We start from the raw sequence: 19802 nt of genomic DNA, 5'->3' as shown, positions 1-19802 counted from the left end.
ATTCTTTCCCTGTGTGTGTTTTCTCATCTGCCCCCATGGCTCTAAACTTGGTTAAGCGTAACACTTGTGGGAGATGCTTATGAAAAGAAGAGTTTTCTGCTCCCCTGAGAAAATTTTGATACAAACATCCTGAGTAAAAGCTCAGGTTCCTGTATTTTTATAGAGCTTTTCTGTAGTTTTTGGAATGAACCAAATTCAAGATTTGCTGCTATTTAACTACAGGTTTTGAACAAAAAAGACATTTGCTTCCTGGCGTCTAGCAGAGTGCATAGTAGAGAGGAAGTTTGGTAGATACAGTATTTGTTAGTAGAACAAGGTGATATTTGAACACTGTAGGTTCCATAAGGTCAGCAATGATGTAACAGGACACCCTCCCCCCCACATGCAATACTAATAAAGAGGGATCAATAACTGTTTACTGATTGATTAGTTTTTAAATTACCTTTCATGTTTTCCTTTTCCTTTTCTCTGCTCTGGGCACATTGCCAGGATTGTTCAAACTCTTGTGTTCTAAAAGACCCAATGCCTGTTTTCTGAGATGAGGTGACAGGTATAGCATCCAGGAACTGATTTTGTGTAGTTTTGAGAGTTCACTTATCCTAGAAATCTGAGAAGAAAACCCATTCCCATATTTTGCCAGTTTATTTTGCTGTAGTACAGTGAATAATTGTCCTGAGGGGATGAGGTGGCATCAAAGAATATTAATCTTAGATTTTCATTTCCTGTAAAATAACTTTCCACTTATTACATTCAGTGAGAATACTTTGGGTTTCAGGAAATATGCATATTTTATCACAGAAATCCAAAGTGTGCTCTCAAATGTAGCTGAGACTCCAGAGTTAAGAGGTGAAGGCAACTGGGTAAACCAGTGGCTGCCAAAGTAGACTGTGAGAGGCGTAGAGGTGGAGAAAGAATCTATTACCTGGAGTCTGTACACCAAGTGTATCATCATCAGATTTTAGGCTTAATCTTTGGAAGAAATTTGTAATAGGGAAATTTTAAAAATTAAAACAACAATAATAATAATTAGAACCCTAAACATCTTACCTCTGACTGTGTATCAGGAAATGTGCTATGCTCTTTTATGTGTCAAGTTCTCTATTCTTTATAGAAAGAGCCTGTGAGGTGGTATAGTGTATTACAAGTGGGAGCACTTCAGTAAATAATATGTTTGAGGGAAAACAAAGAAGATTTTTGCACATGTAACTGAAAATAAAGTCCAAGAGTAATTTCAGGCATGTTAGATTTCAGAGGCTCAAAAAAATATCATAAAAAGCCATGTTTTCTCTGCAGGCTTCGACTATATAGAAACAATGCTGGTCACCACCAAGTCCAGGTTGCATCCTCTGAGGATTAAATCCAAAGGAAAATAATTCTTTTCCTTTGGAGTCAGGAAAGTCCACAAGATCACCTTCACTCTTAACATCCTCTGCAAAGTTTAGGGGTCCCCACGAGCACCCTCACTTCTGATAAAAGTTGCACACTTGGAGGCCCCCAAGATCATTCTTAGTTTCAATAATTCACAAGGATGACTCACTGAACTGACTACAAGCTGTTGTACTCACAATTATTGTTTCTTATAGCAAAAAGTTCCATATTAAAATTAGTCAAGGGAAAAAACTTACCGAACAGAATCCATGGAAGTTCCAAAAGAAAAGCTTCCAGTTGTCCTTTCCCTGAAGTGTCCCCTCCTGTGGGTAGCACTGACTTTTCCTAGTAATAGTGGATGACAGCACACACAAAGGGAAGCTGGCCTGAGCCTCAAGGTCCTATGCTTTTATTTGGAGCTTTGTCACATACACACAGATGACCACTCATATGACTAATCTTTAGTCTCTAGTCCCTTTAGAAGTTAAGTTACTCTGTGGTCCAAAGCCCTCTGAGGAACCACATTGTTCCATGAGCCACTGTAACCGAAGGCACCAGGTAGACAAGGCAATGTCATCAGGCTCTTTTTTCACTCCTTTTCCAAAATCTTTGACATCCCATTCCAAAACCCGAGAGCAAAAGGTAGACCTATGTTTGGGTAAGGTTAATCCTTTCCTCCACACTTCCCCTGACACCCTTCCCCTGCACTCTACTGTGCTGATGGGCCATCCCTAAAGCAATTGCACTGGTCTTGAGATGAAACCCACTAACTGATGAGGCTTCAAGATGGGACCATTTGCCTTGCCCACCACATAAACAAGAGCAGAGGACAATGATTCTCAAAAAAAATTGGACATAGATCCACTGATCAAGCTGTTTTCAGTAGTAGAGAAGAGAATGAAAGTCTGTGTTAACTTAAGGGAAGACTACACAGGATAAACAGAACACCAGCTATCTTCTATTTTGATACGATTTCATTAGCAAGTCCTTGGGCAAATGAACTACAGATGACTTAATAAATGCAATTTTTAAAAAAGAGATAGAAACTATTAAAATATGACATGTATGACTTAGAGACGGAGTAATAGCAAGTTGATAGAGGGGCTTTATATGTGATGGCTTATGCAAATGTTCCACCAGGAATGAGATGTCTGCTCATTTCCCTAGAGCAGAGTGAAAACTCCCCAGAGCAGTGGGTCCCAAACTTGCTATGCATTAGACTCACCTGAAGAGCTTTTAAAATCCTGATGCCCAGTTTATACCCTACACAGATGAAATCTGAATGTCTAAGGATGGGCTCCAGCCATCCATATATTTTAAAGATCCTCAGGAGATTTCAGTGTTCAGTAATTTGAAAACTTCTGTGATAGAGTGTTGGAATAATGGCAAAGTTACTGATTTAAGTGCTAGTTTCCAGTATGGCCAAAATTACCTAACTAAATGTACACTGCCCAAATGCAAGTCGAGGGAACTGCTCTGAGTCAAACAGGATGCGATGTGGAACCTGAATTGGAGAAGTATGGATTCAAGTCATTGCTATACATTACACTCACTTTTTTTTTTTTTGAACCTTGAGGAAGTGATATAGCTTTTTTAAGGTTTACTTTCCTCTTCTGTAAAACAACCAGTAGCCTCGACACCACTTCTGAAAGAAAATATGGAAAAAGTGCCTCGTACAGCAAATGTCAGTTCCCCTCTTTACAATATCACATTTATTATAAAAGGTAGAAGCTCTTTTCTTTTTTTCCCCTGCCTACCAGTTTTTGTTTCTTTGTGTTGGGGTTTTTTTTTGTTTTTAACATGTCCACACCCGATAAAAATAAATTTGTATTACAGTCACTGATGACAAAGTTTGAAGCTCTCTTTGTCATTAAATACATTTGTTCCCTGAAGTACTGAGAGCTTCATGAGAAAGTGGCCTATTTATTCAGTTATTTATCAGAGCAAAATTTAGTAAGTTTCCATGACGATATTTCATCAATCCTAAAACACACTCACTTGCAAGATGGTCCATTATGTTATATACAAATAAGAGAAGAAAAACTTAACAAATTAAGCTGTGACATGCCACAAGTTGCAAGAAGGATTCCTATTCCAGAAATGTTAAAATGAGTAGAGAACTGTACATGATAGAACCTGGGGAATATGGTCAGAATGACATCCTCCAAGATGCTAGGCGTTAGGACACAAAGGTATACAAGACACTTTTTCAGTGACTGGTGGCTGGAAGGAACCTGTATCTACAGTTAGCTTAAGTCTTTTCTTTCCTGACGAGATAGTCAACTCCAAAGATAGCTTTACAAGATAGTGAAAGAAAATTGTTTTTATGCCCTTTTCGATCATTAAATTTCTTTCACAAATGAATCAAATGAATATGATCTTTGAGAAACACAATGACTTGTTTAACTGGTCCCTGTTTAAGTCACCTTTCCTTTACATGGCCAAGCATCATCCCACCATGGATGGGGCAGTGAAAATGGTTTTCATTATTTTAGCAGATCACATAGCCATGCTGTAAGGAAAGGAGGAGGTAGGGAGGTAGAAGGAATTCAGTCTGATGATCACAAGTCTTTCTTCCCCAAGACCTCCCCATTCAACTGAAGATTTGCTGTTATCTGAAATGGGTCCAAATATTAGCCTGAAAAAAATTCTGAATAGAGTCTTTCCTTTTTCTATATATACTTAACACAGGTATGCCCCATTTTTCTTTCCTTCTATTAAAACCCGCTTGACCAGAGATGTGTCTATGTTGGCTAATGTTTTTTTGAGAGTTGGCACAATATGCCCCTGAGTAGAAGCTAGATATCTGGGGATAAAATTTTTGGGAAAAGTGGAATATCAATTCTTCCTGCTGATCCCATTGAAATGCAATCTTTGTACTTAGTTTGGGGCATTAATTTTTGGGGGAGAGAGAGAAAGAGAGCTAAAAGTAATAGCCACTTCAAATCCAAATTAGAATCCTACTAATAGCACGTTGGTGTGCCATGCTGGGTCCCTACTCCAGTCAACAGAGCATTTCTTTTGAAGGTAAGCAATTTAGAGAATGAATCTGCTCTATCTTCTGGTAGGCAGATGGGTGCCAAGGTTACATCTTTAAGGAAATAATCTTATTAGTCCCTCTTATTAAGGAAGCCTGTGCAGTGTGTAGACTTTGAACCTGCCTGATAAAAAGTAGGTCTTGTCAAACAGCTCACAGCTTCTAGTGAAAAGGTTGAACTTTGTTGGTTTAGATCATCCAATCCAAATGCAAACATGTTTCTAAGCTTCTGTTTGCATACTCTGGGAGAAAAAAAGACTTCCTCATTTTCCCTGACTCTGACACTAATAGCATTCCAAGGGAATGGCAGCTCCCACAGAAATTACTAAATCACCATGTTAATGGTGCACATAGAAAGGCAGAAGTTTCGAACATAGCCTGAAATGTAAAGCTTCCAATTGGCATTGTGTGGGTTCTTTTATTTCTTTAACTCTTCACTTTTTGTCTTAACGGATTCTGGCCCTTCAGTTTCTCTGTCATTACATCTCTGCACTGACCCTATCTGGAAGTTGTAAGGCTGAAATTTTGACAGCTTTGTCATTTTCATAGCTGTGGAGGTTGATGTTGAGCTTACAGGATTATTGCTCTCCAGGAATACTTCACTACATAATCAAGCAGAAGGTCAAGAGAGGTGGAGGGAGAAAAAAACTCTAATTAAATCAGGAAGGGCTGACTTGTGCCCTAAGAAATCTGTGCAGCCTCGGGGAGAGCCTCCTGCTTGTATCCAAGTGCAACAATTGGCCCCAGTCAGGGGCTGCACTTGTCGCAATGGACAACAGAGAAATTGCCATTAAAGTGAGCTCCTTCTTGAAGAACTGGCTTCATTCTTTGCTTTTACCCTGCTATTAAGGCTCTTCTCAAATCAGATTAGGCAAGTCAGTGTAACAAATAGTTTGATTAGAGTAATGGAAAGCAGAGAAAGCTCTTTTCTTACATCAGCTCCGCTGGATCCTGAGATGTGTGGTTTTTGGATACTAGCCTGGGGTGTATCACACGACAGTGGTCATCAAAAGGAATAGAAAAAAATATCTGAGATTTATGCTCCCAGGATCAGAATTTAGAAGAGCCTTACTCCCAACTTCTTTGCCTAGTGAGTCCCTGTAACGATGAGTAGGCACCATGTAGAGTCCTCAGACATCCAAATTGCTTGAGTCTATCATGCCCACCTGAGACCTAGTAGGTGCCATAATACTGGGAAATACATTAAAGGTTCAAAGCCTTGTATTTAATAAGGGCCTAAGGCAGGTGAGCAAATACTGTAAGCCGGTCAATTAAATGCAGTGATGGGGTAAAAATAGCTGTTAAAAATTATTGAGCATCTACAATGTGCAAGTCACTGGCATAACTGTTTTGCAGAACAAATCACTCAGTGCAAAGTTGAGACCACTATGCATGGAGCACACTGGCAAGGACATTATCTCAGCTGTGAAATGTAGAGGGTGAGGCAAGTCCCTGGAAACAAGGGATATGAATGATCTTGAAAGATGTATAAGAATTATGTCCGACGTTTTAGAGATAGAGGAATGCAAGAAAACCCTTCTAAAGAGAACACAGCTCATAAAGACTCAAAGTATTGCATAAGATGAGATCATCCAAGAAATGTGGTGTTTTGGAAGCATAAAGCAAAAGGCAGGTGGTGAAAAGGGCCTGAAGATATCAGGATAGAATGAAGGCTTTGTCCTGCAGGTGATGAGGCCAAGAGAGAATTTTTAAGTAGGAGTGATGTTCAGATTTCCATTTAAGAGAATCATCCTAGGGAATTGATTGTGTTGCTGTTATCACAGTGCAAGTTTGCCCTGTAGATCTCTCCTGGAAGCAACCCACCCTCCAAGGATTGGCAATAGCCAGAGTGGGGAGAGGTGGTACCTGTGTAGAAATATGAGGTCAGGCATCCTGACATTCTGTTTGTTGACTTAAAGTAGAAGGAATAAAGATTATTCTTCTTCTATTTATTGGTGAATGCTGTTCATGGAAACTTAATGCCTCTGCATCAAATCTAATACCCTAGGATTTCTTAGAAAGAGGCACATTTTCTAAGCAGCAGGCTGAGTGTATCCTGCTGATGTCCATCTATATCTGCAGAAAAGATGCTCCGTGGAAAGTTGGCTCGAGCTGACATTAACTCCTAGCTGCCTTATCCACCAGGCTGGTTTCTCAGGGAATCTGTGTCACATACTTACAGGTTAAGGAAAACTATCATTTGGAGTAGTATCTGTCTTTAATAGACTAGTAATGGGACCAAAAGACAAGCAAATGAAAAAGGCAGTGAAGGGCATGGGGGACAGAGGAGGAGCAATAATGTGTTTGTGAGCCACAGTGAGCCATCTAGGATGCCACACAGATTGGTGGCCATGTCCTGGGATTCATTCTACCAAGAGTTTCCACTGAAAAAAAGGCAGGCTAGAGGGGATAAGGTTATGAGACAATCTATCAGACCAGAAAGTTATACGTGTTTCCCCTTCACCATTTTGCTGCAGCTGAAACTCTCTTACACTTCTCTAAGCCAGATGCTGGAAATCCAAAGGTTTGGACCCAGGATTGGAGAGTGTCAGGCTTCCCTGTGACTCCCCCTCGGGTCAGCAGTTCCCATTATTTCATGAGCAGGGTCTGGGCCACTTCCTTTTGAGGAGGGCTGGGACAGTGGACATCCCAATTTGTGGAGATGAAAATGGAGGATACTGTAAAACGTGGCAAACCTGTTCATAGTAGGCCAGAGCACTGAGGCCTAATCCCACTGGCCCAGTCTGCACCCCCAGCAGTCACGATTCTAATGCCACTCCCTCTTCCCCCCCAGTGCATCAAACTTCATTTACGTCACAGATTTCTCAGGAACAGAGCTCGGGCCCCTCTTGGTCATTTCAGGCCTGTGGAGCCTTCATAAGTCCTAACCACTTATCAGCTTTCTAAATTGAGGAGCTGATGAATTTTTAAATTCTTGAACCTGGGCTGTAATAATCTTTCACCATCCCACACATTACAATGCAGGAAGGCAACAGATGTGTTTTCTTATGAGTCTGGGAACATGAAATATTGATGGAGACCAGAGTGTGGACTTGGTACTGTGGTTTGTCTGCAATGAAGGTGGCAGTTCTTAAGCCAGCTTTGCATTGTCTACTTTTCTCCTGTTTGATACTTAGGACATGAAGAAAGCCCCAAACTTGTGACACCCAAGGCTACTTCAGTGGAAGCTCCTAAAAAGCTATGCAGTAATATCTGTCTAAAAAGGTCTTTATCAGTCTCCAGAGACCAATTGCTAGTGCTGCTAATACACATTTGATCTATATAGATGATTTTTCCTTTGTCCCCAAGGGAATCTCTACAAACACTTTGAGTTTACATGGCACCAAGCCCAAGTAACACGTTGGAAAATAAATAGCCTTTTAACACATTCAAGCATCAGTTCCCAAGATGAAAAGTAACGTGTGGGCTCTTCTCTGAGTTTTCTAACTGGACTTTAGGACATAATGAAAACTTCATTTTTAGAGTAATCCTTTTCCTAGTGACCTTTCATGCCCAGACAGTGCATTCTTAAGGGGAAAAGGCTTAAATAGATACTCTGGTCCAAATAAATATAGAAAAATGAAGTTCCATCTAGGACAGTATTTTCAAACATACGTGTAAGTTGTAAGTACCATGTAGACCAATGCAAAGCATCCTTAAAAGCTCCGTGGTGATTTTTTTTCTTTTACTATTTGTTATAATACATCTTAGGAAAAATGCAAGGGAAGGGAACAGGGAGAGCATCCCAGCTGTGATTTTTGTGGATATTACTAGCAAGGAGGAGACTCAAGTGGGAAGCAGTAAATCACTTTGAAGAAAAATATTAAAGTGTAGGGAAGAACTGAAGACTGGATGGAACTGTCAGTGTCGGTCCAGGGAAAGACTGGATAGAGCAAAGCTCCAGGTGGTAGGAAGGGACTAATGGTTAGGAAGTGCCGAGCTGGAGAAGTCCAACACTTGCTACCAGAGGAGTCAGCACTGTCTTCACCCGGCCCAGCTCAGCAGTGGGGAGTGGGAATCTGCCACCCTGGGTCTGTCTGAGTGACAGGACGCCCTCTACATCCTCCACACAGGTCCTCACTGTCTGCAGTTCTATTTTCCTTCTCTCTACCCTCTTCACAATGACAGCATATAAGGCAGGATATTGGTGGCCACTCAGAAGATTTCAGGATTGTCCCAAAATTATAGGATCTGCCCAAGAATCTCAAGTCCAAGGGAAGAATTTGTAGCTGTCCTGTGATATATCTGAGCTCAGGATGAATGATAGCTACTGAGTCTTTAATATATTCCCAGTGTGACATATCAAGTCTAACCTTGAAAAAGCTAGGTGAACCAGGCTCCATTCTTCTCCTCCTTACATTTATGAGAAACCTAAAGTTATGAACTTATGCTGTGAGGAGACTCAAGTCCAGAACATAAGGGCATACTCCACTGTGGACATGTTTGGAGAATGCCTGTCCTACATCTGAAGTTGTGTTCACAACAGGCCCATATAATTCCTACAAGCTTAGGAAAGTGCCCAGACTTAAGCTTTTTCCCTTACAACTGGAAATCACAGAATATGAAAATATGGACCATGATATTTTTTCATGGACAAAGCCTGCAAAATTAATGGAGATGGTAGATGTGGGAAAATGAAAAAGAAAATAATGGCTCCACGTAGAGGGAGGAATTTATACACAAGGCTTCTCTTCCCAGCTCCATAGTGAGTCCTTAAAATGACACTGAAAAAATCCTTTATTTTCTCTAATGTTCTCTTTTCTTTCTCTGGGCTGTTAGGTATTTGAACCAACTGACCATTTAAGTCTTATTTGGACTTTTGTTTACTTTGATACAGAACAACTCAGAGAGTTGGAGAGTAGTTACTAAAGCAGCAGGGAAACCTTACCTTCACTGATGACAACTTGAGAAAGGACAATGGAGCCACAGTTATCATAAAAAGATCCAAGAAGGGTGATGGCAACTGTATTCCTCTGGAGACATCCAGGGAGGGGATGTCATAGTAAGCATGGAGCCACATTCTACTCTATCCCTTCTCTCTCTCTCTCTCTCTCTCTCTTTCTCTCCTCTCTCTCTGTCTCCTCTCTGTCTCTCTCTTTCTCTCCTCTCTCTCTCTCTCTCTCTCCTCTCTCTCTCTCTCTCTGTCTCTCTCGGGACTCTTTACCAATTGCTGCCTTCTTGCCCAGCCACAATTTAGAACGTTGCAGCACTGACCGACATGTTAAGTGAAATGAATAAGACACACAAGCTTAAATATTGCATGGTTTCTCTCATATGAAAAACCCAAAGTATAAATAATTTAAAGAGCAAAATAAAAGATGGATAGGAGGAAACAGGAAAATAGATAATTTGCAAATGGGAAGGGGATCTGGAGATGTGGGAGGGAGGAGGCAAAGGAAGAGGAATGGAAGTAAAAAGAATTAAGATGTGTTCTGTACATGTACCAACCCTCATGATGAATGTGATCATTGTGTTCTAAAAATATTATCAATAAAATAAAAAATAATGTGGAAAGCTAAGAAACATATCTATATGAAACAAAACAGAAAAGAACCAACCAAATGTTTTAATCAACCTGTATATACAAGAAAAATGCTGTGGGTTCTCTTCATAAACAGCTTAAAATTAACTTCTGGGAGTAAGATGACCGCTTTTCTTTTGCCTAATTGAAAAAAGTTTGCCTCATTGAAAAAGATTATACAGTATCTGAATCTTTTCTTGTATCATAATGTTTTAAGCCACCAATTTAAAGATAGCCTTAAACAATTGTTCCATCCCTGTGGGAATGGGAAGTCAGCGCCTCAGGAAGCCCCTTGCATTGCCACCTTGGAAGCCATGATTGTCTTTCAACTCTGTTGCAAGCGGGGCACACCTATGCCTCAGCAGTACATATTTAAGGACACTCATCATGAGGAACTAAGTTGGAGCTCGCACCCCAGATTTTAAAAAATAATAAAAACTATAGAATTCAAAGATCAAGAGTGTGCTCATGTTATTTACAGAGACAACGAGAGGCCTGTGTTTGAAGACTAGTATTCTTAATCCCACACCTTATAAAAATACAAATGTCCCAACAAAGTCAGAATTACCCTCAGATGAAGTATACCGTATCAGAGAACAAATGTTTACATTAAGGCTGATTTAACGTAGTATGCACCTCCGTGGTGGTACATCCTAAATAAAGGGAAAATCAGGGAAATGTTAGCTTAATGAAGCAAAAGCATGACTCGTATTAGAAAGTGATTAGCTGTGATCTGTGTAGTAAATAAAGCAGGACCATGTTACAACTTGATTTGGCTGCTGTGTTTCAGAAGCACTCATAATTCATGTTTCAACTGGAGAAACAGCTTCCGTGAATGATGCAACATACCTTATTTTTGTTCAAGTAGCCTAACAAGAGCCAAAAGACAGAGTTGCTTGGAACTCTAATTGAGAAAAGAATATTAATAATGCTTATAAAGTTTAACCATTCACAGGTAAATAACTTGTGAATATTTCCTAGTTGGGAAGATGTGGTGGAATCTACTTCTTATTGATAGTCTTCATTTATGCCAGCAGGAAGCATTGTGACTAGTACTACAAATAGCTGGGTGTTCAAGCCATCTTGTGTTTATTCAGAAGAAGATATGATTGTCTATGATTGTCCATTAACTGTGACGTTAAGAAAGAGAACGATTAAAACATTTTCTGAACTCTTTGGAAATACTGGCACTTTATCTGTGTATGGTCATCCAATGAAAATGAAGCCTTTATGAAATATGACGAGTTTGGGATACTGCTTTTTCTCATTTAAAAGACCTAGAAATGGCTGTCAAAACAGATAGTAAAATGCCAGGGCTGGCTGTGTGCCTCAGTGGTAGAGCATTTGCCTAGCATGTATGAGGCCTCAGATTTGATCCCCAGCATCACAAAAATGGAAAAAAATAGTAGCTGACAAAACCTGTAGGACCTCCTTTATGGAGAATCTTTAAAAATCAAAATTTAAAAAATACTTTCTGGAAAATATATTTGGCAAATTTAAGTACTGTATTGCTACTGTTTGGCAGTATTGAAGTATAAGGAGTGAACTGAGTCAAAACTGACTTGCTGGATAGTGAGATGAAAATCTGGTAGGGAGTCCCATTGATTTTGCCTTACACATTGCAGGAGAAGAGATGGAGCATGGGATGGGATGTCAATCCTGTGGGTTTCAGCCCAGCTGTGCTGGGTGGCATGAAACTGAATGAGTCACATCATCCATCCAGCCATCCCTGTCCTTCTTCATGAAGTGCCAGCTTTGTGCTAGATTGGACATTCCCAGGTTGTTCTTTGTAGTTTGCAAGAGAGGGTATATAGGTAAGAAGAAGGAAGATTCTAGAGCTCGGGGCTTCTGGTCAATGTTTTTCTTCCTGTCTCCACTACAGCATCCATGGCTTGGACATCAGAATTCTCTCAGCATACAGTTTAACCTACAGAAAGGTATCCAATTGATTTGGAGAACTCTGGAATCCTCTTTTAAAAGACATAATTGTTACATGACTCCTCTCTTAATACCAACCATTTTTACACTCTGTTTAGTGTTTATTGAGATCTCTGTCATGGGACAATTCAGCTGAACAAGTTTATTGAAGGCAAATGATGGTGATGTGTGCTTTGTACACAGATTGTCAATAATGATCTGATTGTTCAGAGAGCACTTAAAGATGTGGCTTGGGCACAGGCAAACCATGTCACTATAAATTTTATGCCATTTAATTGAAAACATTTTGAAAATTTATAACAGCCAAGGGTTATTATGGGCTCAAAGGGTACCAGACACAAAGCTATCTGTTTTGTATTTCTCACTGAGTCCTCAAAATAATATGGTCTTAGTTTCTACATGAGAAAAATGGAGGCTCAAGGAGGATCAATAACTTGTCCAAGGGCACCGAGTTAGTGCCTGACTGCAGACCACTGACCCTTCCTGCACTGCAGCCCTCGAGGGCAGCACAGTGGTTCTCAAAGGACCCAAGACATGATTTTGAATCTGAGGTCAGCTTCTCAATTGATTGTGACTTAGATTTTGAAAGAATAAGTAATGTTCTTGAAAAACCTTCCTCCAAAGTAATAGCAACTGATCTCGTCACTCTCATTAGTTGTTTCTAAGTCTTAGTCAAGGAACCTCAGAGCATGGGCTGGATGCTTTAGTGGAGAAGATGAAGGAAACACTTCAAGCTGAGAGCACAGTGGGTTCTGGTGTGACCAGGGACCTGGAAAGGGTTAGAAGGCTGGATCACACAGCCCAGTATCTTGCTGAGAGCCAGTATACCAATTCAGAGTCAACCCACAGGGGGATTTGAATTCTTTACTTTTCTATTCTGCGCACGCTTGGGTTCTCAGGTTATATTGTTGTCCTTTGTATGATATGTGTGTGTGTGTGTGTGTGTGTGTGCATGCACACACACACTTTTTCCATAATGGTGCCTGCTGCCTATTTATTGTTGAGGGTCCAGCTCTGCTTCATCTTGTGCTGGAGAACATTTCCATTGCTCTGCTAATGTGTGCATCAGAGAGTAGGTTTGCCCACTCTGGGTTCTGCTCCACTGACCTACACCATGTCCTTTATCCATTACTTCCATCTTAGCCAGCAGCTTTCCACCCAATGTATCTGAATAGAGTGGACTAAGTCATTGGAAGTGACAGTCACTTCAAAGAAAAACCTGGCAAATGCAAGAATGCACGTTCAAGGGAGCCTTTGGAGTAAGGCAAGTTGTTCTTGCCCCCTTGTGCTCTTCTTGCACAAGACAATTGACTCTCCCCAAGCTGACTTCTTGCTTAGATGAACTGACTTAACTGTGAGGTCTTGCCAAAAGTTGTTTCACTAAGTGGTGCCTGGGGCTTTTGCAAAGTGAAGTCACCTTTGCCTGCCAAGCAGGGACCGTCTAGGTAGACAGCCAGGGAAATTTCATTGCCTTCTCACTACTCCAAAGGCGGAAGTTCCTGTCATCACCCTGCTTTCACTGCGCCAGCGTGGAGTTCATTCTGCCTGTGTCTAACATGCCCAGCTCATAGTGTATTGTTGGACTATAACAGGAAGGAAATGGTGGACTGAAACTTGGAGAATTGTTCATTCTTGCTGAAGAGGAGACTTGGGGACAGAATCATTGCTCTACTTGGCTAAATCTCTGGTCTTCCCGTCTAGTGCTGTGACTTTGATGGGGCACTGAGGAGCCTTTTGGGGTGAGTGTGATTGCTCTTCATCCAGCTCAGAAGGTTAGTGGTGTTGCCAGATATTTCTTCCTTCCCTTAACAGCCCATTCTAAATCAATCTTCCATGAATTCATCCAAATGCCTTCACTTTGCTGCTTCGGAGTCAGTGCCCCTAGCCCAGCGAGACCACTTGAAGGGCCAGTTCCCCTACTGGTTATCTACAATTTGCTCCTTGGAGTGCCTTCTGCTCCAGCCAGGGAAAGAATCCTTTTCCCTGGGTTCTTTCACCACAGTAGCCATCTTTCCATGCTCTCTTGGCTCCTAATAGATGAGTTCGGACAGGCCTCAAAGTGCTTTGGCTTCATCTGAAAGAGGTTGAATCAGGGAAGAGAGGAGGAAAAAAATATGTGGGAATGGTTTAATTGTATCCATGAGGATTCTTAGTAATCAGGATGCCAGTGTGTGTTTTCCAGAGCCTAGAGCTGACATAAATAATGTAGCGTACCTCGCTTTGTGCAGGCTTGCAGAGGAATGCTGATGGAGAAAAAGCCAAACTGGGATCTGAGGCTCCCGGCTCCCAGCACAGCCTTTAAAATCCTTTTATTGAGTAGTACTTTTGAAACTGCAGCCAGGACCTTGGTGAGCTGTATATACCAGGGAGAGGCCAACAGAAGAAGAACTTTGGAGAAACCCGCCTCACTTGGTTTTTGGAAAATGAGAATCTGGTGCAGCCTGGATGGCTCCAGCTAATGATTGGTTAATTTCATTTTGTGTTCCTTCTCCCAGAAGGAATAGAACAGCTCTGTCAAGGCCCTGAAAGCCAGGTAAGTGTGTGGCTGCTGTTAACAAGATATGACGGCCCCTCAAACATAGTTAAAAGCGTCTTGCTAGCCTTTTAGAGCCTCTTGCCTTAATGGGAAGAGCCAAATGAGCTTTTCGGGACAGCTAACCCCAAACAAAGCCCTGCAGCCTAAGCTCATTTAAAGGTAAAGTGTGCGTTGGGGAAAGTAAGAGGGACCACAAACACCACAGTTCATTTGTAGGAAGGAAACAAATGTCTCTCCACAGGATTTTTACAGGAGGTGTGCCAAACCGAATATCTAATTGAAGCATCTTCCAGATTTTGATTTAAAATGTAACTTAAGCCTAGCCCTGGCCACAAGTGATACACTTGAAGCCAAAGGTGGGAAGTGCGAGGATGGTATAGAGGGATATTAGAAGTAATTCTCCCTTGATGTTAGGGATAGGCTCTGGGCATTCCAGGAAAAAAAAAATAGGAAAATAAAAAAGACAACGATTCCTTTGGTTATACTCTAGTGATTTAAAAAAGGACCTCAGGGAACATTTGTTTTGTTTTGTTTTGTTTTCCTTTTGATTAAGGCATTTGGGGTCTAGAAAAGAAGATTAAAGCAGGATCCATTTAATTTATTTAGTTTGCCTCACAGACATGAAGCTTCAGAATGGGAAGTGTCAATTATATTCCTCCGGATTTGGGTAACTAGCTGGGAGAAGGGTTCTCACCAGGCAGGGATCTGTTACCAAATCCAGGCTATCTCATAGTTTTAGGTCAGTGATAGGAGCTGGTGTGTCAACCCAGGAAAAGCACAGAGGTCAAATGTGGATAGACTAGAAAGATGTGCGTGACTTGCTCTTTTGGGAAATGGTTCTATTCTGTTGCTGCTTTACACTTCTCTTGGAAGCTGGGAATAACCCACTTAGATTCACATGAAAAATGTAAAAAGAATCTGCCACTTTCATCCTGAGACATTTGTATTTTGTACCTTTTAATGTGTTAAGTAGTTGTTTTTTATTGTCTTGGTTATTATTTTCTCTCCATTTACAATTATCATTCAAATGCCTTCTATTAAGTAGTATTTGGAAACTTTATCATAGGAGCCCTTGGATATGTTACTGACAACCCTACAAAGTACATTTAATAATGTTCTTGAATTGGTGGAGAAGGAACGTGTGTTTGTGTTTCATTTCATCCTTCCCAGCAGTGGCTGGGCTTCGTTTATCTGCTGCTTTAAATGGTTCCATCAAAATTTAACTCCAATCTCACAAAAGCCCACAGATGTCTCTGTCTGTGATAATACTTGCCGAAATCAGAGTTTTCTTTTTGTTTTGTTCTGTTTTCACTGGCAATTTCTGTCTTCCTGGTTCAGAACCCAGGAGGGTTTTGATTTGGGTTTGGTTTTTGGGTTTTGGTTGTTTTTTTTTAATTTGGAGCTGCTAAGATTTCATCTTTAGCCTGAGAATGTCTCAACAGTTTTCCGGTGAGCTTTCTACTCTTAGGAAAACAGTATGCCCGCCCACCTGTGAAATGGGCTTGAGATCTGATTTAAAAAGAAACACCTCTGCTCTTTGGAAACAACTCATGATAAATGTGAATATCTGGAAAGAAAAAAAGAACATAGAGAATTAGCTGAGGGGCTATCTGCTGGCTATTCTCTGTAGGACCAAGTTTAGAAATATTTGAAACATCTATAATTTGTGTTGCCTGTTGGTTTTTATTTATAAGTGCATTGGAAGAAAGTACATTGTAACTGCAGAGAAATACAGTACTCATAATAAACAAAACCCCATTTATATAACCTAAGAGTGACCTGAAGGGATATGAGCAATTGATGGAAGGCTATGCTTCTCGGGCTCAAAGTCACAGCTTCATGTTTAATTTAACAAAACATTAAACATTTCATGTTTAATTTAATGAAACATTGGAGCACTAGGATTCGTCACCTTCATGACAGAATGTCAGAACTGTGGGATAGTTTCAGAATGTATGTTCTTCCTTTAGAACTCACATGTGACACGAAATGCTTCACAGCTTAAAGACCTACACTTTTTGCGAGGGATCTTTTTTCCCTCTCTGATGAAAGAAGAAGAAGGGGAAAAAAAGCAAGTAAAACAACAAAAACAACAACACATTAGGCATGCACTACTAGTCTAGCTAATTTTAGGGGGACTATTAACAGGCATTTAGGCAAATCTATTAACATTTAGCATCAGCACAAATGCAATTGCATTTCTACTTTTTGTGCTTCTGACAAAATAAGCACAAAGATCTTTAGAACAAGAAAAGAACGGGTTGTTCAAGCCATTTGTTAGGTGGTAAACTTTTCATTAAACCCATTTGGATTTTGTAATGAACTCTTAAAGGAGGTGGTGTGAGATCTTTGAGAAAAAATTAAGTAAATGGATCAATTTGATAGAGATTATTACCAATGTGAGACAGGCAACCCTTTGTACTGCATTGCTCACCAGATTTTTTTCTTCCTCTAGAAAATGTGGTTGGAGGTTGATAGTGCTACTTTGCCTTTGGCTTGTGATGGAAATTTTTCCTTTTTGTATTTCAAAATACCGAAAAAGAGATAGGCCCTACGACTCTTTTCATCCATATTTTAGATTAGTGGGATTCTATTTTCATCCAAAGCTTAAAATATTTAGCTCCTTTTAGGAGTAACAAGAATTTTTATTTGAGCAATGAGGGCAACTATCATATGTGTATGTGTGTGTCCATGTATCTATACATACACATATATAGGCACAAAATGTATAGGCTTTAAAAAGCCCCTGAAATCTGCATCCATTTATTTGAATTGCTCCTATGGCGTTCCTAGAATTCTGTATAAAACCCAAGAGAGAATTATGCAAGTGCAGTATTTTGTTTTAATGACAGGAATGTGACTCTTGTCCTGTGTTATAAAATCCACAGCCTGAGCCTGCAGCTTCCTTGTGTACCTTGGAATGGTTGGGACCAGATGCTATAGAGGGAGATGGCACATTCATTCGATTTAGAGGAGCATATGGCAAGAGAAAAATCGTTATGACAGTCACTGACCCAAAGAGCAAGTAGCTCTGTTAACCCTTTGAAAAATTCTTCTAACCCCATCTTACGTAGCTTCAATTACTTTAGTTAGTTGAATAATTTTCTAATTCTCCTGTATGCTGTATGAGAAAATGAGGCCTGGACAGACAGGGCTGTTTGGGGATCCCGGAAGTGGAGAAAGCTCTGACCTTGGCAGGGTGATGGCCTGCTCTCCTAAATGGCTCCTCTCAGGGATGACACCCAGACTCCTCTCTGCCTCTGGGACCAAGTGCTGAGATCCAGCATGGTGCAATTCTCTTTCCCTCAGGCAGGCTTGGCATGTCTGCTTCATCCACCGCACTCGGCTGAGAACCCAGCACAGCTTACCTGGTGTGCTGTCCAGTAGCCCTGTCACACACCCCACTGCCCTGTGACCCATCACTGGCCACTGTCCTGACCTGCAGGTAACACCCAGGTGGCAAAAATGGCACAGAGATCTCTTTACTTCCAAAGGCCCCTTTTGAATCCTCCTGTGTGCTTGGCTTTCTGATAAGACCTGGGAAAAAGTGTTGGAGACAGAGTCCCTGTTTAGAAGGCACTTCTGGTGTGGTGAGGGTGCCTTGTTAACAAAAATTCAGTAAAGCATCGTCTTCAGTGTTGTGAGGGCTGAGGAAGGAAAGACTCCCAGGGTTACATTTACCCTGTGGGCACAGAGGAGGGAGGAGCCCATCCTAGAGGCCATTGGTCAAGAGAAGTAGACTGGAAGGTTCTCAGTGAAAACATGGAGCAGGACTGTGCAGGTCCATAATGTGGCAAACACTCTGCAGGTTTAGGAACCCAAGGTACTGAGTTCAGTGAACCAGCACCCAGCTCACAAGGGGGACATGAGATTGTACTGCAAAAATGAGCTGCGTCCCAGGTAAATGCTTTTCCATGCAATTGAGTCTGAGCCCTCTCTAATCTGCCATGATCTCAAAAGTCCAAAACATCTAGCAGTTCATGGCAGGGAGCAAAACAAAGGCTGACTATATCAAAGTAGTGCAATGTGGGTTTATGGGAAAGCTCTTGACTTTTACAATTTGCGCAACTAATTCAAATTTTTTTAATGTGCTGGCTACTACTAATCATGTGAGAACTGCCCAGGAGAAGCCTGGGAGCTGCCAGTTTGAGACCTGTGTAAATAGGCAAAGGATGCTTGCAAAGGGATCTCCTGCTTTCCACAACTTACATCAATTCCAAAAAGATTTTAGAGAAGAGCTTTTACAAAAACAAACACTATGTGTTTTCAGGCAAGGTTTCTGGTGTTGCCACTAGGAAATCTGGCTTGGATGGAAGCAGATATATATTCATTTTTCAGTCTTGATTTATATTTATGTAAGGGTGGGTGCATTTGGATTCTTTCACATAGTTAAAACTTCTGGGCATGGTGTCAGAAATACAGGTTGAAATGCTGACTCTAGATAAAGAAGCACATAATTGAGTCTCTGTTAATGAGTATCACAGCCAATGAGTCCCTTTGTAACATAGCCCATACACCACATGGATTTGAGAGATTTGGGGAGGTGGGGGAGGGAAGTCTTGATATTTTGGTTTTTTTATTTTCCAACCAGCAGTTTAACTATGCCATGTGGTGATGGCAGAGGTGCAGCGCTTCAGTGAAAATGTTTCAGTGGGTTCTGCGAACAGCCCTTGCGAGAACAGCCTACTCAGTCTGCTTCGGGTTTGCTTGGAATGGCGGGAAGGAAGCTGGACATGCTGCAGAACCTCACCTTTTAATCCTGAGCTCCTATACTTTGGTTCATCTGCCACCATTTGACTCTCAGCCAGCCCCAGGTAGGGTAGACTGTTGGTTGCACCTCCCAGGATAAAGCAGTGGAAAGCATTCACCCATTATCCCATAAGCTGTGCCCTGCTGAAGTGTCAGGCTCCCTTGTGAGTGAATTGCCAGGTTGGCCTTGGTAGACCTGGGATTTGGCCCTGGCTGTCTTGTTGGTTTTGATTACATGCTAGGTCGGCACTGAAGGGAATGAGCTCTTGGTGCCCTAATTTATGAAGAGTGAATACTAATCCTTCTAGACTCTGTGGGAATAATGTTAACGATGACATAACAAAAGCCTGTGGCCAGTGTGTCAGCTCATCCCCAATGCTGCATGTCAGCCTGGCTTTGGGCATGAAATCATGCTCACCTGTGTTTCTCAGTGCTTGTTCCTGCAGCCTAAGAGTCTCATGGCTCACAGCCCATCACCTCCTTTGGCCCTTTTTCTCCACCCTCCACTGATCCAGTTGTGGAACTCAGTCCATTTCCTTGTGCAAAAATCACATAATCAACTAAGCAAACAAATGCACAGGTACATGCATTTGCCTACCCATAAGCATATGTGGAGCTTACTTTACTGAACTTTTGGAGAAAAAGAAGAAAAA

General features: G+C 41.1%; 1 protein-coding gene across 18 annotated transcripts in view; it reads left to right on the top strand.

The window, feature by feature from the left end:
• The window catches only part of Tenm2 (teneurin transmembrane protein 2), a 1248268-nt gene that overhangs the window by 839963 nt on the left and 388503 nt on the right, over positions 1-19802 (top strand). The window contains exon 1 of one of the 18 annotated variants that reach the window (XM_087194520.1): positions 12888-13603. The exons of 14 other annotated variants lie outside the window; for them this stretch is intronic. Coding sequence is in view for 1 of the 4 variants with exons in the window: in XM_087194518.1 (XP_087050644.1) it covers positions 19043-19214 (172 nt within the window). In the remaining 3 variants the exon portion in view is untranslated. Of the gene's footprint in view, positions 1-12887; positions 13637-13658; positions 14398-14417; positions 19215-19802 lie in introns of those variants that run through there. 3 more of the 18 variants (XM_087194519.1, XM_087194521.1, XM_087194518.1) reach the window with 3 other exon arrangements.

Source organism: Heterocephalus glaber, unplaced genomic scaffold (assembly GCF_053883595.1).
Source record: "Heterocephalus glaber isolate CG9 unplaced genomic scaffold, H.glaber_assembly_v1.0 deba00001606, whole genome shotgun sequence".
NCBI lineage: Eukaryota > Metazoa > Chordata > Mammalia > Rodentia > Bathyergidae > Heterocephalus > Heterocephalus glaber.
Note: the sequence above shows the minus strand (reverse complement) of the source record. Positions and strands in the feature narration are given on the sequence as shown.